Below are 23,522 nucleotides of genomic sequence, written 5' to 3'. Positions count from 1 at the left end.
AGAACTGTCCAGCAAGGGAAGGGGTAAGCTCAGAAGTGCAGGTTCAGTTACTGTCCTGCACTTCTCAGCCTGTCAGATCTCCCAAAGGCTTGGGATGCCAGCCGTATGCTGGGCCACCTGCAGCAGTCTCAAAAGCCTGTGCCCACTAAATGTACCCTTTGCCATCTGAGCACCATGTGAAGGTAAAGCACAGAGCCTGGCTTTTCTCTAGGAGTCCGGGCAAGGAGGAAGTGAGCCATTCTTTTGTGGCTGGAAATGCCAGGCCCTTGCCTTTTCCAAGACTAGATTTCCCTAAAGAGGCAAAAGTCTGGTATTTGAGAGCAGAGAAGCAAAATTGTCTTTGATGTCATGGAAACCAAATGAAGAACAGCTACTTTCTTACTTTTAAGCAGTGTAGCTCTCAAGGATAGCATCCTTAGCAACCACCCCTGCTGCTTGCAAGTTCAAGTGGTGAGGAGAGGAGAAGAAGAAGATGGTATTTGGAGTATCCTTGGCATTGTTAAAGAAAGGTTTTGGGTAGAGGGCTTAAAAGAAACATAGGGAACTGACTCAGCTGTGACCTTGAGCTGGGAGCTCATCTGAGTGTCTTGTAAACATTCAGAAAAGCCTTGCTGTGATCCATAAGAGTAGGAGATGTGGAGACAGCTTCTGAAGCTTTTAAACAGGCACATGAACCTTCTGGAAAAACAAGCTGCAGCAAATGCTGTCCTTTCCTTCTTCCTTTGGTGCAGCACGGCAGCCTCAAGGGCCGTCTCTTGGACAAGTGCTGCAGAGCGCTGTGGAAGAGCAGCACTGGGTCATTTTACAGATTCTCAAGCTGCATTTTCTTCTCTGCCCCTTTATAAGTAGCATCTCTGGGAGCTACCTCCAAGCCTGAGTAGGAGCTGCAGCAGCAGCCTCTGAATCACACTGGCCTGACCATCAGGAAGCTGGAGTCTTGCATAGCTGTCAGTGGCAAAGCCCAGCACAGCTGCTTGTACAGGCTGTGGGGACGTTTTAACTTTGGTCATTTTTATAAAGCACATTTTTATTCCCTCTGCATCCCAAGGATTGAAATTGGCTCTGATTCTACTTACACCTAACTTCGTATATTCAGAGTTGTTTCTTTTTGCACCATTATGAAAGCTGTTGTCTTTTAAAATGTCAATTATTTTTGATTTTTCAAAGCAATTTAGTAACAAGAGGTATATGCAAGCCTGTTGCCCGGACAGAAGAAGCAGTCTTTGTGGTTTCCATAAGATATCTTCCTAAAATTCTCATTAAATGTGCATGAAAATTACATGAAGTATAAAGAAAATGCGCTGCTGTACTTCTGTGAGATATAAATTTAACATAAAATAAGAGATTCAGTCTCAACTTCTAGGATCACATCCAAGGTGTGTCCCAGCTTCAGGAAAAGTGCATTTCCCAGCTTGTGCTCACTGAGGGCCTCCTGAAGCATGCTGTAGTTCTGTCTGGTTCAGATGCAGGCAGAAATCCAACCTGGTTTTCTCCTGGTGCAGAGAGAGGAAGAAGCCAGGATGTTTGCCATACCAGAAGAGCTGGAAGCACTGTCACACCCATGAGGCAGATACCAGTGTATCTGCATCAAAACAAGGCATCTCCTTGCTGCAAGTGAAGGTCTGGCTATGCTACAGGTAGACATTATTGAAATATCAGTGAAATATCTGAAAGGCAAGGGGAGATTGCATTTTGATGTGCAGGTCTGCACTGGTATTCATGAAAGTTCTCTTATCCTGAGGATCCATGGTGACTGATGTCAAAGGTGGCAGCATTAGCAGTTAAATTAGCAGAACTTTCTGGGTGAAAGAATGAAGAGGGGAAAATAAAGATCAAATATTTAATTAGAGGGAAATCCAGGGAAAGTAGCGGTTGTGCTGGGAAAGCTTTGAGAGACCAGTGCGAGGGGCATCACTGCTTGAGCACATGGATTGCTTTGAGCAACCCAGGAAGGACCAGGACTCCACCATTCCTCGAGTACCACTGCATCCCAGGAAGAAAAGGGTGCAAGGAACCCCACCACAGATGCTGGGGTGCCCCCAGCCTGAGATGTACACATGGTGTGGTTTTTGGAGTTTCCCTGTGTGAGGCCAGGAGCTGGATCCTTGTGGATCCCTTCCAACTCAGGATATTCTATGATTTCCCATCAACTGGTGTTTGTGTCACTGGGCTAGGGATAGTGTTCTTGCCTTAAATGAGGTTAACATGAAATGCCCTTTCTCTTACTTGACTGATGGAGTTCTCTGTCTCCCTCTGCTCTTCTACCTGCTGGCAGTGATGCCAAAGCTGAGGCAAGGGCTATGGCCATATTCCTTGTGTAGCTTACAAAACCAGAGCTTTCCAAAGGCAAGCAGGGGCCACAGGCTGCTGGGTCCAATCAGCATCAGCCTTTTCTACTTGAAATCTACACATGGTAAAAGGTGGTGGTGGGAGAGGATCTGGTGATGCCTATCCTAACTCTGGGTAAATCCAGCCATGCAGCTCAGAGTGTAGTCTGGAAATAGAGAGGGCCTGACCACAACAGAGAAGATCCTGGGATACCTGAGCAGCATGCTGAGCATTTGGACTGCTGAAGTCCTTCTGCAGGCAGAGGTGGCCTTACAGTTTGTTCAGAATATTTGTCTCATTTCTAAAGGCAAATGAAGCTTTTTTTTTTTTTTTTTTTTTTGGTTATCCCCCTCTGTTTTTTGATGAGAGTGAGGGTTTTTAGTTGTTTTTCTTCTTGCTGCCTAGATGCTGAGCTTGGAGTTTTACTCTATTCAGAGGAGCAGGCTGTTTCATAGAGTGCTTAATTGCTGTAGTTTTGGGAATTGTTCTGGGAATTCAGAGTTTGTTTCCAGCCTGCTTCACAACAGAATGTGATGCCTTTCCATCATTGGGCTCTTCTATTAGACTTTTGAAACAATGAAACCAAAGTATTTTAAAGAGCAAAACTGATGAAAATGGAGAGCCTGCTGGGAGTTGTGGATGTGACTGTAAATCCCTTTAAGGTAAGAAGTGACTGTAGAGCACGCATATAAAAATCTGTGTCTACACATGCTATTACCAACTGTGCCACCACTGGTCACATTTTAGAGAAGGACCTAAAATATATATACTGGGGTTTTTTGGCTCTTTGGACAGGATGGGTGCAGAAATCTGATTGTATAGCATTATTAGAAAACTATTAACTTCTGCAGGGATGTATGAACTTAATTCATGGTTGAAATGTTATTCATAAGAGCAAATTTTAAAAGCGTGATTATTGAGGAATGGTTATGAAATGTAATAGCAAGCAGATAGAAGTAAAAATCTTTTATAGTAGTCTAGAGGATTAGGAAATGTTATCTTCCTTCAAATGTCTTCCTTGGAAATCTTGTCATGAATAAACTGTGTTAGCACAATTCTTTGTTTCAAAGGAAGTTTTTCATTATTGCAGAAAAATTGCCTACTCTCAAAATACTTTCAACAGCTCACTGGAATGTGGTTTGGAGGAAATTAGGTTTGGAGGAAAAAGTTCCTGTAGAATTTTCTTTTTTTTATTCTTCTTGTTAAAGCCTTTAGTTTTAGATTGTAGAATCTGGGCTGTTTTCTCTTAACTGCTGTTGGTATTCCTGCTTGGCAGGGTTTACATGACAAAACAGTTATCAAATCCATACAAAAAAATGAAGATCACTAATAAACTCCCAAACATTGAGCCCAGAAAAGCACACTTTTCTGCAAGCTTTTTGAACATATATTTATGGTCCTTTCTTTTGGATTTTGTGGACAATCAGTACTTAAATAAGTACTGATTTTTAGGAGGGAATTTGGAAGGAGAGAAAGTTGTTGAGTGAATGGGGAAGGCTTCGAGGAGTTGCTTTGGCCTTCGAGGATAGCACAGTAAGGATGCCTGAGGGGGAAAAAACAGGGTGGCAGGAAGTTGCTCTGCCTAGTTCAGGATCTTGGAGTTTCTCATCACAAGGGAAAGTTTTTTGATTTGTCTTGATACTTAAGCATTTAATCCACAGCATATTTGTTTACCAACCATTTTCCTTTGTGACACAGCTGTTAAATATTGCCTCAGAAAGCTGACCTTCCTCTTCCTTTGCACCTTTGTGTAATAGAAATCTACTTGGGGAGGCCAGGTTATGCTTCAAAGGAGTTTTACATTCAGCAGCTCTGCAAATGAAGTTACCTTATTTGTGAGGAAGAGATACAGATCTGTGGTTCTATTTGAAGCTACCTGTTGAATTTTTGGAGGAAGATCTAATAAATTCTCTCAGTTGGCAACTAGAAACTGCTGAAAATATTTGTTCATATGCCAGAGGTATATAGGATGCTTAAATGTTGATCTTTATTCCAAAAGACTTCCAATTGAAATGTTCCTTCCCTCTGACATTCAAGCTTTGAATTGCTCTGAAAAACTACAAAACATAGTGTGGACAAACATCTATGTATATTAGCATATTAACTGCTTGAATAGTTAGCACCTGCCAATTTTCTTGCTGTGGTGTTAATTTCTAGATTAATGATACATAGCTAGTTACTTTTTTCTAAGGCAGCTTTAGGAATCATTTCTGTTGTGCACCTTATTACTAAAAGGATTTCATAAAGCCCACCAGAGAGCAAGAGAACCCTATTTATAATTCTATTTTTTATGTTCTTCAGACTTAAAAAGCTTCTAATTTGCTTTCTCCTCCTCAGTGATCTCTGAATTATTTTGTACGCAGAATACCTGTAAGGCTTTGATTGATTATTATTATGTGGTAAGAACTAAGTAATCAATTGCTGGGTTCCATTAAGCATAGAAAATATAAAAATTCATTGCTTTTTTCTTTGTTAAATTTTTGTTTTCAGTTTTATCTTGACTTTTATTTACTTGCAAGTTGATTTTTTTCCCCCCGCTAAGGACAAACAGAAAACTTCTCCTTTCATCTTCAGTCTCTCTGATTTATGATAAATTTAGTTTCCTTCGGCCTGGCATTTGCTTCAGCAGGCAGTCTTCCTTCAAGTACCACCCTGATTGATGTATAATCTTTGATATCTTCCATTAGCCTCCAGGATCACTAAGTTCAAGGCCCTCTTGGAACCTAAGGAGCCCTGCCGAGGAACTGAAGACCTTCAGAGTCCTTGGGGTGATTGACAAGGTAATTCTTCAGTGTCTCTTCAAGAATTCACTCATAAATCGACTGCATGCTGACATTTTGTCTTTGAAGCTGTGGATCTTAAGAATATGAAACAAAAGGGGAAAATGACTCAAATGCATCTGCACTTTAAAATAACAAAAGTAGAAGACAAAAAGGCTTTTATCTAAGCAATTCATGTAAGGTCATGCAAAATGTATTTGAGCTAAAGGACAAGGTACATGCTTGGTAGCATTCAATAGGATGAGGCCTGTTTTTCAAAAATGAAATCATGGTTGCTGTTCTGGGGTAAGGACAAGTTGATCTGTTTTCAATTGAGCAGTCTGGTGGATACTGAAAATACAGAAGGGTAGAAATTCTTACTTTTGAACTCTTACTTGAAGTGGGAGCTGGGGACACACACGACTGTTCTCCTTCCCTGAGAATTCAGAATTGAATTCCCTTGCCAAGACAGAGATTCAGCAATGAAGCCAAGCTTATTTTTGAGTCATGCAAATAATGTCTTTCAGAATCCCAGGATAATACCCGTCTGTAAACAGTAAAGGACCATACGGATTTTTTTGCAAGCCTAATTAAGAGAGCAGAAGAATTGTTAGGTTGTTTTGATAATGCTGATTAGTTACCACCTTACCAAATACTTTTAAGATGATGCATTATTCAGCAGTGTGACAGTGGCTAATGCAGACTGTAACGGCTCATTCCTTTTTGCTGTGCCAAATCCCTTGTGCCTTTTGATAGTTCCTTATGTAGTCCCTAGTTTGTGCATGAGCTACTGATGCATGGTCAATTTATGCATTTGTAACATGCATCAAAAACCTGTAGCTCATCCCTTGAGGTCTGTATTTCTTGGTTTCTTTTTCTTGTTGGACTGAACCTAGCTATTGGGACTGGTTTTTGTTTATCTTTGCCTGTTTCGTTGTAATTGTGTGCAGAAGTTGATAACTTCTCCTTAGGGGGCTGTATACATCAGGTATTATGGTTGTTTTTATAGCACACAAGGTTTCCTAAGCTCTGACTTCATATTCATTGTATCTTTCCTCAGTTGAAAGTAGATGCAGAATGTAGCCTGTATTCCACTCTGTGTACGTATCAGAGAGACATGTTGGAAAGGCCACCTATCTGTAGCACCTGTTAGTAGGTGCTAACTAAAGTAGTAGCCACTAAATGGATGCGGTGTGCATGGATTTTGTGAATTATTCTGACAGAGTGAACCTGCAGAGATGCTGGAAATTGATCAAGAAAGACTTTCTCACTATCTCCTTTCTTGTGTAATGCTAATGAGCAGCTGCTGGAAAAGATGCTTGACCAGAATGGAGCTTTTGCAGTCCTTGGTGGTACCTGATTGCCTTAGCTCTCTCTGAGCAGTTTCAGTAAGCGTCCCAGGTGTGTTCCAGCTGAACATGTCCAGATCTTTGAAGCAGAGCTGGGGAGAATGATGAGAAAAACACTCTCAGAGTTGGAGATGTATGCAAGGAGTAGCAGGCCTGTGCATACAGCTGGAATGCTCCTGTGTGAACAGTATCATAGGGCTCAGAGTTCATGTTTAATTACTGTGTAGAAAAGGGAGCTGGATTCTTTCAGATGTCTTTGTACTCTGCTTTCCTTCTTCCAGATTCTTCTGTTACAATCTTAGCTTTATTCTGAGTAGTCTGCTTCTTAGCGTATATTTCTAGGGGTCTGTAAAATTGTGAGGCAAATGAAAACCTGCTCTAAGCCCAGAAAATATTTTATTTGGTTTTATAGTGCATACACAAAATGCATGTGAATATGAAACGAAAGTGTGCATGTCTGTGGGCTGGAGATGATGCCCCTGCCTTTAGTTTAAAGCACCATCTCCCTTCCTTCCTCACCATCACTGTCATTTCCCTCCTTCTCTGCTTCCATATGCCCTAAAGCTCTCATCATGGAGAAATCCAATCATTGTGTAAGTATCCTTGCTGCAGCAAAGTAGATGACATAGTGTGCTTGTTCCTGAAAATGGATTTTGATTTTCAGGGCCAGCACTGAAGATGCTGTGCTTTTGGGCACAAGGTTGTAACTGATTCAGCACCATGCAGAGTTTTGCCTGAAAATAATCTTCCATTCTAACCCTAAGGTAGCTGCTTCTGTTTCAGCAGAAAATGGGTTGTGGGTAGTAATGAACCACTGGCGTTGTAACTGCTGGCTTGACTAACCCTGTGCAAGACTGGCTTAAACACACCGACTTGAAACTGGTGTTGGTTGGTTTGCAGACTTGTTCTCCCACTGCTGAAGCCCAGAGTGGTGTCTGCCTGCTACAGTGCTGCCTCGAGAAAACCAGCTGTTAACCTTCCCTCATTCAAATGCTGAAAGGTTCAGTGCTTTCCCTTAGAGTCGTGTCACTCTTTGTTCTTCTTTTGAAGCCTCTTCAAGTGTTTTGAATTGGATTCATTTTCACAGACAAAATGCTTGTTGCTACCTGAAACTGGGTTTTTCAAACTATTTTAGACCAGGCAGAATGTTTAGGTATTTAATTTTAGCCTAGTTTATTCCCAATGTGCAGTCTATCTTTCCCTGTCTGCCCTTTCACCTTCCTTGTCACCTCAATAATTTTTGTTGCTTTGACCATTTTCTGCTAAATCTGAGAGTTAGAGATCTTAGCATTATTAAGCTCCTTAAATTATTGTGAAAATTCAGGGAAGTATGTCCATATGTTCCTTGCCTCCCATCCTTCTGCTTTTGCTCTCTTGCAAAGGCTGTAGTATAAATCTGACTATTTTAGTAGACTATATTTTGCTTGAGGAAGCCATTCTTTTTTTTTTTTTTTTTTTGAGTTCTGCTGCTGCTGTGTTTGCTCACTTCATGGTGTCAAAAGGTAACGAGGTGGTGTTTGCAGGTATTTTATATGTTTAATATGTAAAGAGCCTGCCTGTAAGTAGGTTTCTGAAAATGGAGGTGTAATCTAATTGTAAAGGTGGCTTTTGTCCTGCAAACGTTATGGAATGTGAGGTGCTGCTGTTTGGGCAGCAAGGCTCTTACTAGAGGTACTGCATGGGAAACAAGTACCTAAATATTGTAGCTGTTGTTATCACCAGCTATGAATGATCAATTATTTTATCATCTCATATACCTTTAAGTAGGAAACTTCTTTTTTTGGAATAGGGAAGAGTTTTGCTTTCAAAATTTGCCTAATTAAAAATCAAGGTTGTAGGTTCTGTGCTGAGTTTCTGCCCTAGGCAAATCTTTCCTTTGAAGCTACAACCAGCCCCTAAAGAAACGACTTTGTTATGGTGCTGCTGGATACCTTCACAATGCTGTTTCAAACCAAATTTCTTATTCTTTAGAACCCTCTGTTATTTAGATTCATTCAATTTAAAGATTCACCTTGAAAGCAGAGTGCATTAAGTAATAACTATGCCTCTGTAACCAATGACTGTCTTTTATGTCTCTTCTGTCCCCTCCCCGGTCCCCCATCAAGGCGCACTGTCGGTACTGGCACTGGCTGTGTTCAGTTCTTCCACAGCTGTCCATGCATTTGAGCTTGTTGTTCAATGCACTGTTAAGCTTTATTATGATACCTAATAAAATCACGTATTCTCATCAGGGCCTTGTGGTAAAATTATTTTTGGAGTTTCTGAGGTAGATTATGTTTTTTAGAAAATGGAGCAATTCTGCTAATTGTGAATATAGGGTTTTTTGTGTCTCCCATGCTGTCCTGAGAAGGCCTAATTCTGGTGGCTGTACATTTTGGTGAAGTGACTTTAAAAATATGCCGGAGAACCAAATTAATATTATTAATGATTTATAAAGTGTGATCACTATTTGTCTGCTTAATGAGTGAAAGTGCCAAAAGGCAGAAATCGGTAGAATATATGTCAACTTCACATGGATAATCTGCAGACCCAGAGTTGAATTCAAACAGGTTAGTGCTAATTCTAATGAAATTTAATCAGAGGGGTAGGAGGAATAGTCCCTTATTATGGTAGCATGTATGGTGTTGTTGCATGAGTAACAGACATAGCTAACTATGTCCTGTTAGTGTTTGTTAGGAACTTAAATATTCGGCCTTTTATTGTCAGGCGAGATTAAAGACTGTTGCAGCTGTGAAACGGAGTTGACCGTAGCAGATGTTTTCTCTCCCCTGGCTCTCAGGTGCACTCTGTCAAGCACCTTTAGATCATCTTACAGATTTGCCTGAGTGGCTGTGTGTGCCTAAGAAGTGTGGGGGAAAGGGAGCTGGAATGTACATACAAACAGGGCATAATGGAAAATAGCAGTAGAAAAACGTTGAAAATCTGCAGCTGAGTAATAATAATAACAACTATTCATATAAGTAAACTTTTAAGAGCTGGTTTTATGTTTTGATAACCTTTTAGTTTCTCAAGTGGCTTGCCAAGTCCTACAAAACCAAACCAACTACAGAGTTATTGTCAAAACTGATTTCTTGGCTCACCACCTTCCTTTCCCTACTGCTGTGGGATTATTCCTAAGCTACTGTCAGGTTTCAAGCCCCAAGTAACAAAGCTTGCTCAACTTTAAAATGTAGTCTCTCTGCCAGCTAGAAAGGGTCCTGTCCCTTCTTCCCTGCTCCCAAACACGTGCCACTTGTTTTCCTGAAATCATTCCATTTACACAAATCTGAACATTTCTCAGTGTTTTTTGTTGTAACCCTTGCTTCTCTCTAGCTTCTTTCCTGTTTGTCTCACTAAAATTTCTTTTGACTTGAGTGAGATTTGGTAGAGTAATGCAAATTTTGCCCTTGCCTTTAGAAAAAAGAAATTACTTTGTTGAATGTTCTTCTGCAGGCTGTACTATATGTCTTCTGGCCTTCAGAAAGAAATAAATTATTGAGATATTTTCTTTTAAGCAAAGATTATATAAGTTTGTCTTCCTAATTGTTACTAAGTTGCTTAATACATAATTTGTGCCAGGCAATTATTCTGGGATGCCAGTGGCATTTCATACTGTAAAATGCTTTCATTATTAAAACCTGCCAGATACATTTTCTAGGTTAATATTTCACCATTTGTAATTTACTGGTCAGTTTTTAGTTTACTTTTAAGGAAGTGGACTTGACTCTCTGTTACCAACTGACTCAAAGTATTTAAAAATTCAAATTTGAATATATGCTGCTTTCTTAGCATTTTCATTATTTAAAGCTGCACCATTTGTCTTATAAGTACACTATTATTCCAAGTCATAGAATATACAGACTCTAAGTTCCTTAGAATAATGGTTTGAAAGGAGGAATAATTGCAAACTGAAGATAATTCATATTGCACAGGTACAATGATAAGGAATAATCACATTTTTCATACATATTAGCCAAATGTAATCTCTTTCTGTAACGACAGAGGGAGATGAGTGAGAGTCCGGGTGGTGTAATCTGAAAAGTGACAAGAATAAATCTGTGTTAAGTAGATCTTTTAATCCTGGTAGCTTTGTGACAGCCGGCACAGCTGAGGAGAGCAGGAGGAATTGCACCCCTGCTCCTGCACATCAGCAGAGCTGTGTCCTGAGTGCAGCGCCCAGCTGAGCTCCAGCCCCGGCTGAGGTTTTCTTGCAGTCCCAAATACTTGTGCCAGGCATCAGGTGGATGACTTGTCTCATTCCTTGTAGTCTGTCACTACAGCATTTTCCAGCTGGTGGGGTAAAGAGAAAAAATCCTCATCTGATACATCTTCAAGTTTGTAGGACTTTTGCTAGAGTCTATCCTATCTATGTATCCTATGATAAGGATACATTTGTTTAGCAGATAAGGACCAGAGTTAATAGGTGGCCCACTGGTGACAATAATTACATGATGTGTTTTCAGTGTAAAGCAGCAATTTAATAACAAAATGGAGCTGGTTTTAAAGTAATCCCTTAGCTGTGGTTTGTCTTGGAAACCTTTCTGCTGTCTGATTCTGCAGTAAGGGATCTTATTCAATTTTCTTTGATCAGGCACGAGCTTTTTTTCACTTGTGTTAGTGAACTTAAAGTCACATTTTTGTAAGCAAATGTGTTGATGTGTTTGTTTTGATTAGCGTTAAAAGCCGCTCCAGTAAATAAAAAGCACAGGTATGTTCTGTGCTATGAATGAACAGAAACTACGGAAAAAAATCAGTATTGTCATGCTGGGCAGGGAAGAAGGGAGGGGGGCAAAAATCCCAGAAAAGGAAGGGGATCTGGGGAAGCAAATGTGTGCAGGATTTGTGTGTCAGTGTTCAAGGCACCCGCGGGAGAGCAGCGTGCTTCAGAGCAGCCCTTCCTTCTCCCACAGCTGTCCCCCGTGACCTTGGCTGGGGGCTCGCTGGGGTGACTGCTGGTTCACCACGTTCTCTTTTCCTGGTGCGCCTTGCCTGTTGCCTGCCCCTGGGTCTGCGCTCCCCCTTATGCTGACTTCTGCAGTATTCGTTCGGTCTCTTATCTCAGGGCTTTGATGCATATGTTCTGAAGGTGGCCACCGTGACTTTGGGTGGCAGCAGATGGTAAACCTTCAGGCTGCCACCGGCTATACTGGTGTTAAGTTGGAAACTTAACGTTTGATGAAGAATCAGTAGTGCATATGAAAGAGCTTTTACTGCAGAAATATCTTTTAATTAAAAAAAAATTAGCATACCAAAACATTTGCTAATTTCTGTGCATTTAAAGGATCTTAAAATTAACTGTTTTCTTAAAGCTAGACTATGGTTATTTACCAAGCAGGTTTTATTTTATTTTTCTCCAATTAATTGGACCTACTATATTGAATTGAATAGAATTTATTTTCCTCTAAGCTGTTGGGTACACTGTAAATCAAATCTAAGAAGCTAATTTTTTAAAGTAGCTGCTGTCAGCATCAGAATTAACTCTTGACTGAGGGAAGGAAAATAAAATGAGAAGTAGGAAATTCTATTTGGCATCATGGAGGTGTATTGCTGTCTGCACTTTACTGAGATGCTGTTGTGCAGTGCTGCTGTGTTCACTTTTTTTTTGGGATGTTCCTGAGAGCTCCAGTGCTTGTAAAAAATTAGGATGTCTGTGCTGCTGAAGACACTTACTTACATTATATATTTATTGGTGGTGATTGCTATTTGTGTGTCAGTGTTTTTGGCCGTGTTGAGGTTGTCATCAGTGCAAAAAAAATAGAGAAAGAATGAGTAAGCAACAGAGCTGTAAGAGCCAGCATGATATGTGGACCTTGACTCTGTTCATCCATTAGTATTACAAATAGGATTTTGCCTTGTCTCCTTTTGTGTCACAATCTAGTTGCTCAGTGCCCAGGAGTGCCCTGCTGTGCCTTCTCCCTCCTCTCTGAGACAGGATGCTGAATGTTACAGCCGGCAGTTCATTGTTAGCAGAAGTTAAATATTATAACTTACGTAGTGAAAGAGGTTCTGTCAGCTCTGTGAGCTAGAAGCAGCCTCGGCTAATGCCAGCATCTCTGTGTGATCTGCTCTAGAGAATAGCAGAGCTCTCTCCTAGGGAATGCTCTGTGGAATCCTGTTTTGTCCCATTGTGCCTTTAGGGTGAGGACATGTCACTTTGCATTTTAAAAAGGAATCTTAGAAAAACCCATTTTCCACTAGGGAAGTGTGAAGGAATGCAAACAGGAGACTTGGTGCACTGCTGTCTATAAATTGGCTGTAAAGCGTCAGGTGAGGAGTAAGTTGGCACCTGGGTCAGTTGTGCCCTTCTGCAGCAGTGTTGTAATGCATGCAAGAGCTGCTGACCTTTGTCTGCTCTGGATGAGTGATAAAAAGTCAAGCAAATATACTTGTGACCCTCTCTTTCCTGGACTTACCCCTTCCTGAAATAGCTTTCTAATAGTGACTTAGCCATTCATGTTGTCCTTTAATTGTTTGGGAGAATCTGGTTAAACCACATCTGTGTAATAATGCATGCAGGCTGCTTTCACTTGAAACAAGTTTTTGATTTTGTGGGCCCATGTAAAGTCTGCAGTCTGCCAGTGCCAAATGGACCATCACTACATGAATTTCTGAAGTTACTTCCAAGACTCTTCCTGGCCTTCTTGGAGTCCCTTTTGATGTAAACAATCTTGCCAAAGGTTGGTACTGAATCAACAGAGAAATAATTGTCCCTAGAATGAAGTGGAACTGTAAATGTAAGTCACACTGTGAGGGTAGGATGCTTGATAGGAAGTAAAAGAAAGGAGCTGGTTAGTTGGACTGGGTAGTCCGTGTAGGTAGTTAACCTCGAAGGCACAGGGATCTTAGTTGCTGTTATTGCAGGTATAAAAGTGTAGGTGCTGCTTTCGTGTTGATGCTGCAATATAGCAGCAGATGAAGTTACCCTACAGGGACCTGCTGCCTGCTTTATTGGCCTTGGTGGTGGTGCTTCTGTACCTCAACTTATGGGGAGAGGGCTCAGTAATCTCTTCTGTTGCACCATATGCTAATACAGTGCTGATAAGCAAGTGTGAAAAATGAAAGGGAGGAATACATTAATTGTATTTGTGCAATAAGGTATGCTATCAAAGGCAATTATTTCATGACAGTTTTAGTTATAGCAGTTGTTTTATCATGGAATGAAAGATGACTTTAGGAGCCTTTTATTGGAAAGACAATTGTATCAAATTAGTACCAAATTAGATTTTTGTCTTTATAAAGGTGAGCAAACCCATGAGCAGTTTTTAAATTGGTGTCTTCTACTGTACAAATGAACGAATCCTGTTTGAGGGTTAAAGAAGCTATTATTCTGTCCTTTATGCTGACAGCTTCATTACTGATTGGCCTACTGTTGGTATTAAAAAAATGTTTGGCTCCTTATGATCTTTGTGCATGCAACTATAATATTAATACAGACCACGGAACTGTTCATTAAGAAATGACTTTAAATGAGGTTGATGCTTGTAAATCTGGAGAGATACAGATGTTAAATGCTGCCATTCCTTTTCATATACAGCTGTATGGCTAATAATTTCCAAGTGGCTAAAGCTCTTGTTAGCAAGCGTGCTGGTGTGTTAAGAATGGCCCTATAAATAACTTCAAGAGCTGAAGTTGAAGGTGCTTCTTTTAAAGACTATTGTTAACTAAACATTATTGCCAAACAGATGGAAAGCATTCACCAGCCTGATGTTTTTAGGTCTAATTATATTATCGCCAGTCCTGTACGGCTCAGTTGAAGAGGTGTATCCAGAGGCCAATTTATAATCATTTAGCCAACACCTGTTTGGGAGATATTGACAGTCAAAGGGCACATTTGAAAAAAAAAAATCACATATGTTCTCGTATTTATTGCCTCAATGTGAACAGTGTCTAGTTGCAAACAAACTTGGGAGAAGAGGAAGGAGAGTGATTGTAAACACATACGTGTTTCCAAACCATTTTTATCTTCTTTTGTCACCTCTTGTAAAGTGGGTTTTATTTTTTATCTTGTTCTGTTGATTTTCTTTGGTTGGTTGGTGTGGTTTTGTGTTTCTCAATTTTAATTGTACACCTTTTGGTTAAGCAAGGATAACAAAACCAGTTTTACAGTTGTTATTTATTGAGTTGGTTTCCTCTGTTTCCGGAAGCCCTATGTAAGAGGCCTAAAAAGTTGTTTGGCAAACTCAAAAGACTGGGAATATTTGTCTTTCTTTACCATGCTGTTGAAATGGAAACTGTGTGTCATTCCTTTTTTTAAAAGAATCTCAATAGCACCAACTTCTGTTGACTTTTTTTTCCCTGCCAAAGATACAGAAAAGTTTTTAAAATTGTCTGCAACCCTAGTAAAAGAGGAGGTCTTTGAAATGGGGAAGAGTCTGTGACTTCATTTATTTTGGTCAAATATCGTGACAGAGGAATGATTAGAAAATACTTCAGTTCTCCTTCTCGTGTTTGAGATGCAGTGGAGAGAGAAGTAGGTTTTGAATGCTGCCATCCAGAGCCAGCAGAGCATGGCTGCATTGCTGCCCCTTGCAGCAGGGAGCTGAGGGAGGCTGGATGGTGCTCTCCTTCTTCCACCTGATGGAGCCCTGTTGCTCCTGATGTATCATTCCTCTGCAAGAAGTCTTTGTGGGTGCAGGCTGGCTTGATCTTCACTGCTCCTTGTCTGTTCAGCCCAGCGTTAGGTAACCCCAGTGCCGGGAAGGGAGAGAAGCCCTTTAGGAGTTTGATTTTGCAGCCTAATTATTTTGCTGTAACTGTATGTGAATATTTATATTGGAAGCTTACAATGTCTGCTGTAAACAAACAATGATGACACATTCTTGTTCCTAGAGGAGGGTTGAGCTTGTGCTTGTGCTGCTCATGTGGCTGTCTTGCAGCTGGTGCTTTTCAAGCACATCTGTGTTCTTAGGGTTTGAAAACACTTAATTCCTGAGCAGGGTGACTTGAAGGCGGAGGGTTCCAGCTTTCTAAAGCTGCAGTTTCCTTGTATCTTTTTGCTTGTTTTGTTTTCAACACATAAACAAATGGTGCTTGCTAAAAGTGTAGGTGCTATTTAGTGCTTCTCTCATTGCTTTGTTTAAAGTGCTTTCAGTAGAGGTGATGCACTGCTAGCAGAGATGCTCTTTGCTCTTGCCTCTGCAGCAAACCCATCCACACTTTTCTCTCTAAATAAATCCTCTTTTTTGTTGTTGTTACTCTTATTTTAAAGATCTAGATCCTCAGTCATTTTTTTGCTAAAAAAAAAAAAAAAGAGACTGGTTGTCAAGTCTGTATGCTGCAGGGGTTTAATTTTTAAATTGATTATATCACTTTCTTTGTAAGAGTATTCAGCATTAGATTTAAGAACTATGTTTTGTTCGCTTACTTCTGTGAATCCTAAATAAATTCTGATTACTTTTTGCTTAGGTTTTGCTTGTAATGGACACTAGAACACAGCAGACTTTTATATTGAAGGTGAGTAAAATCTTTTATTATATGGTCTCTGAAATTATACCACCACACAAAGATCAATTTGTATGTAGTTTATAGAGGTATCTCTGCAATATATTGTTATTATGGTAATACACCTTAAGTGCCCTGGAATTCTTTTTGTCAGTGTTTGGTTGCATTCCTTTCCTTTCTCTCTAACATCCCTAGTGCTCAGATGTGTTGGTTTAGTCACCTGAAATACTTCTGGTTATTGAGGCCAACACCTTTGCAGGCTTTGGTAGAGAATCACACATTTAATGTGCTGCTTAAAACATCTATAAAGCCCTGGTGGCTCAGGACTTCTGACAAAGGTGAAAATTCTCCTTAATCCGAGCACATTCACTGCACTTTGTGTTTGGTCTTCTTTTGCTGAAGGATATCCTGCTGGCCAGAGTGGTTTCTGGATGAAATGTACAACTGGCCTTCTTCATTTTACATCAATAATCTGAGATAACTGAGTTTAATGTTACTAACCCAGTACATTTCTGTACAGTTATTTGGTCAGAGTAAAATGTTTGCATTACTCTTTTATGTTTCAGAAAGTGTTCTGATCAAGACCCCAGTGTGCTCAGAGCATCTGTGATGCTGAGAATTGGTTTAGTTCTGAGTACTGTTTTGGTGGCCATTTACTTCAGGCTCCCCTTGACATGAATTCCACTGCTAATGGCAGGAAGGATGGAAAAAAAGCTGCGTCCCAAACATGAAGCTTTAATTACTTGTTAACATTTTGTGACTTTGCTTCAGATCTGGCTTACAACCCACCTTAACTGTGCATCGGCCTTTGAAATTGTATGTGCAGGATACAGCAAATCTGTTTGTTTTTCATAAAGGTTCATTTGTGAATATTGTATATTAGAACCTCACATTATCTACTGGCAGATAGGGTAACATTGAATTTCCCATGTAACTGCCTATGTTTATCAATATTGTAATAGGTCACACTATTGACATAATTTTTTTCTCTTTCTCTCTCCCCTCCCTTCCACCCTCCCACATCAATTTTTTCACTTCTGGCAACTTCATCTCTGCGCTACCTCCCAAAAATCATTGCCTCTCAAGGAGACTAATCCTTTCTGTTCCTTTTTATTGAGGTGGTTGCTGTCTTTAGTAAAGTAAAATGGAAATGTGAGGATTACCTGTGAGGCTAAGGCATTGTTTTGTCTTTAAGACTTGAATTGAATTTTTTTAATAGTGTCTTTTGGTCACGCGCAAAAATAAAATTTTAAAAAAAGGTCACAGGGAAATAACTGAGTGTCATCCTGATGACTTAGTTTGAGAGAGATTCTAATAAAAACATTGACCCATGTAATTGATTTTAATGGCAGCTTTGTGCCATCTTCTGTTCTCTGGAAACGCGCCAGATGCCATCAGCACAGCCTCGGGGGACCGAGGGGCATAGAGCAGCAGATGAGTGGTTTCTCTGAAGCCCAGAGTAACTCGGATAGATTAGTTTGGTTGATAAACACAGAGCACAGCAGGCTCCAAAGGCAACTGAGGGTACAACTGACCTTTTTGTTCTCTGTCAGGGTCTAAGGAAAAGTAGTGAGTGCAGCAGGAGCAGAACGACCATCATCCCCCGCTGCGTGCCCAACATGGTGTGTCTGCACAAGTACATCATCTCTGAGGAGTCTGTCTTCCTCGTGCTGCAGCACGCAGAAGGTTTGTCTCTCCTTTAGGCATATTGTTGAAAAGAGTCAAAGTTTTTCAATTTTAATCAATGGCGCACTTCATTGTCAAATGAATCTCTTTCCATCTATTAAAATATTTTTAGTGTGGCAGAGAGGCGTCTTGTAAGACACCCCACTATGTTCCTCTATCCCTCCCTCTTTTCCCCTCTCATTCTGCGGTGGATCTCATTCCTGCTTCAAATGGCCTCAAATCCTGATGGGTTACTTGAATTGTAGCAGTACTGAAGGCTTCCAACTGTTTATGTTCTACAGGAGAGGGAGTGGTTTGACTGCAACAACTATCGGCATTATTTAGTTATCTCTCAGAGATAAAGTCTTTGACTTTATCTCTGAGATAGTCTTTTACTAGTAAATCTTTTTAGCATCTTCTAGTTAAAATGACAAGTATTTGCACTAGAATTTAATAGCTCTGCTAAAAACCATGAACATTTTCCTGTTGGTTAATATTGCTCTGATCTGGATTTTTAAGAAAATAGCTAGTGGCATCACACAGGAGTTCAAAGCAGAACCACAGAGTTATGTCTTCAAACTATTTATAAAATTCCTGTTAAATGTACAGTGAACAGGTGGCACAAAATAATTACTTTTTGATTTTTTTGTCTAACACCTGGATTTAAATATTCCCTAAATGTAATTACCCATATTTGTTGAGAATGAGTGCAGAATGTAAATTTTGGGGTTGCTAATAGTTATTTTTTAAGAAATGTTAATAACTCAGACAGAATGGATGATGTGAAGAAGCTAAGCTGACTGATAGAGAAGATAATTTTATTACATTGCATATTATTTCTTTTTTCCCCTAATAACTTAGATTTTGGCTTTTTCATACGAGGCCAGCTAAAGTTAGCTTTGCAACAGGAATGAATGTTTCTGCAATGTGTGACTTGGTTTTGCCATGAGCCCTGATGCAAGAAGAAAAGCCTCACATTGCAGTAGGGCCTGATGGTGATCTTGGAAATTTTCATTGCTGCTTTGTGCAGTGCAGCACTTTTTTTGAGATGTATATAGAATAATAGACACAATAATTGGGAGATTCTCACCTGAGCTGCAGTCTCCACATAAGCGGTTACATTTTGTTCAGAGAAAAAGTATTTTTAAAAACCCACAACCAAAGAAGCCCCAAACCAAACAAAAAATCCCACCCACAACCCTTGTCAGATACCAGCTGCCCTTAAGACTAGCATAATTACATAACTTTAAAATGTCTTCCTAATATTTCTGCAGTTTCTGAAGTCCTACAGTTTTGCTCTTCTCTTTAGGAAGAATGTTCTTCCTTGACACAAAGGGAAAAATGAGTGGAGTAGTAGTGGAATTTTGTGGGAGAAGTGGTCAGATGTAAGAACAAAAGTTTTAAGGAAAGCCTAATGTGAGCAGCTGACAAAGACAACCTTCTGAAAGTGTTAATTTTATTGTGATAACAGTAAGAAAAACAGAGACGTGGCACGATCAGAGCTCTTTCATTTTCATGAACCTACTGTCTGAGCTCAGAACACGCAAAGGGAGAGGAAGAGTGATATATTCTGTTGTAAAGTGGGGTAGCTGGGGTACACAGCGATAAGTAAATTGCCTGAGAATGTATTCAATAAGTGTATTGCAGATGTAGGGCCTGATTCCAAATCCCAAACTGGGGCAATGGCCACCGCTCCTCACCCTGCTGTGACACTAATGCTGGAAAGGGATTCAGGAGAAAGGCTTCTAACTCTGTGTGAATAAAGAATAAATAAAAATAGGGCTAAAGTTACGCTGCATTGTATGCAGACTAGTCTTCCTCACCCCACTGATGATGGTCTTGACCAGATCAGTCTTACATTAGAAGTACTCATTCTTTAAATTACAAGGATAATAATACCAGGAATCCCTATAGACAAACCTATCTTAAAATGTTGTCCATCTCAAATTAGATATGAATAGAGAAGATGCTTGTAGTTGATTTTGGGAAAGGATAAAAATTTCTAAGACAGTACTTTTTATGCAATAGTCTCTTGAAATTTTTAATGACTTTTGAATGCTCTAAATATTAATACTCCAAGTAATTCTAGTAAGCAATAAGATTGTACCAGTCAAATTTGTAAGTGGTGCTGATTTATGATGTTAGTTATGTTAGCTACATCATTGTGAGTTTGAAAGGTAAAATACTAACTTAAATGGGTAGTGGCTCATATTGTAGCAAATTCAGAGGTTTTAATGCTATGAATGGACAATAACTGTTTGCTAAGCTGCTCACTGTTTCCTATCCATAGTAGATTTTAACTCTATTATTAAGAGCAGCACTGTTGGGTTTTGTGTGGAATTCTGCAAGCTTAACCACAGACTCAAGAAGAAGACCTTGGTTGGTTGGTTGTTTTGGTAAATCATGGTGGTGTAACATGCCTGGAGTTGGTGAGTGAGGTCTTGGGTTCTTTTAGAGATTTTTCTCCCAGCCACAGTGAGAGGCTTCAAGGATGTATCTGAAGCACAAAAGTCCATAAAGTTATCTTGTAGCTTTTTTGGAAAGCACTTGCCAAGTTCTAGTGTGGGAGAGAGCCAATCTGATGTTAATAAGGCCTCGCTTCTTCCTGGCACTACTAACAACAGAAATTTTAGAAACAGATGCTTCAAAAATAGGCTGGGGGGCTTCCATGGGACATCAAAGTTTAAGTGGCTGTTAGAAGCTGTCAAATCTCTTTAAGCATAAGCAAGCTGGAGTTCCTATCAATCTGGAGAGCACTCAAGAAACTTCCTGCTGAAGAGGCTTGCTGCACGCAGCAATTGATAGACAACACCATGGTAGCGCTCTGGCTTGCAAAGCTGGGGATTTGTTTTTAGGAGAGGAGATAATGCTAGCTGTAAATATTTGACAGCAATCAGAAAATGTAGGGAAGGTGATATGCTCCTTGGCAAGTGACTTTTTCAGGAGGCTGATTTGGAATAGTAGCTTTTGCTCCAAGTGCACTGGAGCTTTGCCTAAACCAGCAAATCTTGCAGCAGAGATTCACCAGAGCACTGGAAATACAGGACTGCAGATACATGACTCTGGTGCTTGTAACTACTGATGTGTTAGAGATAGGCAGGAGGGCAGCTTCCCGTTTGTGTGGAGCTGCAGCTCCACTGTGTCTGCTGTTGGGATGCTGTGGAATATTGTTGTTGTGCCAGGCAGTGCCTGTGTGTCTGCTTTGCTTTTGGCCTAGGAACTGTGCAAGCCCCATTTTTGGTAGCTGTTGCATTAACATAGTGAAGTTTACCAGTAGGCATGTCTCTATTCAAAAGGAGGACAGTGATTCTTTGAAAACCATGAAATTGTTCCTTTTCCAGCAAGGAAGGCTATTAGTTCTCATGAGGTGCATGCTTGAGGATTGGAAGTCCTGGCCATACACAAATCCTTATGCAGTGATGTAGAGAGTTGGGCCCAGTTTTGGAGAATAATTCAAGCATATGTCTTTCAGTACTCTGTTTTTCTTCCCTATCACATTACAGTTATTTGGAAGACTGGGTTGTTCACTTTGACTTTGTTTGGGTTTCCTAAATACAGTGACTTCTGCATTCTTAGCTGCATTCCAGTTCTGCGAGAATTGCAATACTTCATCCCTGGGAATATTCTCTTGGGCCAAGCTAGCAAAAGCTACTGATGTATTTTGGAATATGTCTCCTTAGTCAGCCAATCTTTCAGGATGTGAAGCTGAAATGAGAAGTGTCTGAGCACTGGGTGAGGAAAAATCCAAGTGGTCATGAATTTTTCTTGTCAGCTGGAACAAAAACATGTTTAGGAGACTAAATTTGCTGATCTGCTAGGTTTCTTTTTATCCTGTCATATGTACTATATAGTCTCTGTATTTTCTTTTTGGTGTTCCTACATCAAGTGCTATTAAAAAAAAAGCTGCAGAAACATTTGAAAGAATAATAAAGATTCCTAGTCAGCTTCATCACTTGGTCACTTTGTGCTGAATTTCCTGTTGATTATTTTGGACACTAACTTTTTAGATTCTGCCTTTAGAAGCAGAGGTATAAGCTCCAGAATACTGGAAATATGGTTAAGTATGGCGCTGCTAACAAGAAATTTTTCATTGAATAGCTGCAGAAGAATGTGGAACTTGATGATTTTCATGTGCTTATAAAACCAGAAAGACTGAACTAGGCTGGCTGTAGAATCAGTTCATGGTAGAAGAAAACAAACTCAATAATTAGTTACGTTAATAATATAGTTCTGAAATAGCATTAAACACTAACAAACTTTATCTTAATACTGTTGCTTTTATAGTTATTTAGTCTGTTGGACTGTTTGACAGTGACTGAAGCTTACTTGTTTGGATTGATTTCTGTAATTTTAGTTTTTATAGATTCCTGATACTATATTAGCATGCTTTGCTAATGGGTTTTCTTGATCTTACACAACACATGGGGAGAGGGGGAAAGATTATTAGTATGTCATTCATAAAGGCATAATTACATACGCAGATACAAATATCACTTTTGTTTGACCCTGGATTGAATGTTTTCAAAAAGGAATGAAATTGTTGTTTTTCACTATAGAACACAATTATTGCATGGCATTTATTTACGTATTTCCACTTGACCAGGAGGCCAGTCTTGAAATATTTGTATGTTAACATATTTGGACATAATTTTTGTTTCGTTTTGATTTGTTTACTTGTGTTTAACTCTTTAGTTGAAGTTGCAGTAAGTAGTCATTCCCAGTGTGGTTTTTAAATACAAGTCATTAATAATGAACAACTTCTTTTTCAAAACCTAAGATAATAGATTTGCAAAAACAAATGAGTTGTTGCAGTTCTCCCTTTTTTCACAAGTGGACAGTGGTGAATTCCTGAACACTGTAAAAATAAAGAGATTTCTTTTTTGTCTTTTGCAACTTTTATGTCTACTGAACCTCTCAAATCTGCCAGTGATTTTTCTGTGGATTTTTGAAGTATTGATCCCAACATGTCTCTTTTTCCTTCCTTAATCTTTCTTGGGTCTCCCTTAAACTGCAGTAAACCAAGTAGAAGCCCACATACAGTGGAGGCTGTGTGAAATCTCGCATGAAGTGAGGCAGAGGGAGCAGAAGACAGGAGTTGTCCTGAGAGCAGCTTGACTTGCCAATAGGTGAAAAACTTAAGTTGTGCAAGGATAATTCTTGCATTCTTCCTATTGTGGGCAGCCCAGCCCCTTCTTATCTTAGTGTAGGGGTACAAAACATTTGGGTCAGTGAGAGCTGTTCAGGTGTCACATGTAAAAGCACACCTGGCATCCAGTGGTGACACAGGAAAATGATGTGACAAAAGAACACAGGAAGAAGGTTTTGAGCTCTCTGCCTTCCTGGGTCAAAGCTCAAGGCAGGCCTCTGTTAGAAAGACCTTTTCTTAGAACTTCCTTCAGAGGAAGCACTGATGGTACTCATACTTGCATTAAAGCCATACCTGGAGTCTGAGGTGGTGTTGTGCCAGGCACTTCCCAAAGCTCCAAAAATCTTATGTGAGTCTTCATGGGTTGTGGTCTGTGAACATGCTTTGAGACACCTGAGATTTGTGTTTTCAGAATAAATTTGTGACTAAACACTAGTAATACACAGATGAAAATATTTAGCTTGTACTAATTTATCTTAATGCAGGTGGGATGGGGAGACTATATAATTTTTTTATTAAATAGTGTGTTTTATTAAATGCCGTAAGGACATGGTTCTCAAATTAGATTTTATTGTTTGGTGTGAAATGGACATGAATAACTCCATGCCTAGTTAATAAACTGGACAAAGTTATTTTATTATAGTACTTGAAGTAATTGAATTGAAATTTTAAAGGAAATTAATTGTTATGGATAAAAGTGTGAAAAAGAGAATAACTCTGAGACATTGGTAAAAATTATATATGTTCTAGCTCTCTTTCTCATTCACTTTTTTTTTATCTCCGTGCCATTTCATATCAAAAATATAAATAAATGTAGAAGTATAACATTAGAAAAGAACTGTTGGTGATTATGGG

The 23,522-nt window shown here is 39.6% G+C and overlaps 1 protein-coding gene across 1 annotated transcript in view; it reads left to right on the top strand.

Annotated features, from left to right (window-relative positions):
- The window catches only part of RPS6KC1 (ribosomal protein S6 kinase C1), an 85,448-nt gene that overhangs the window by 40,152 nt on the left and 21,774 nt on the right, over window positions 1-23,522 (top strand). Inside the window, exons 9-11 of the mRNA XM_041413600.1 lie at window positions 5,016-5,108; window positions 15,821-15,868; window positions 17,410-17,542. Coding sequence (XP_041269534.1) covers window positions 5,016-5,108; window positions 15,821-15,868; window positions 17,410-17,542 — 274 coding nt within the window. The remainder of the gene's footprint in view (window positions 1-5,015; window positions 5,109-15,820; window positions 15,869-17,409; window positions 17,543-23,522) is intronic.

This window comes from Onychostruthus taczanowskii, unplaced genomic scaffold (assembly GCF_017590055.1).
Source record: "Onychostruthus taczanowskii isolate IOZ18803 unplaced genomic scaffold, ASM1759005v1 scaffold42, whole genome shotgun sequence".
NCBI classification, from domain to species: domain Eukaryota; kingdom Metazoa; phylum Chordata; class Aves; order Passeriformes; family Passeridae; genus Onychostruthus; species Onychostruthus taczanowskii.
The sequence above is the reverse complement of the archived record's forward strand: the minus strand, read 5'-3'. Positions and strand labels throughout refer to the sequence as shown.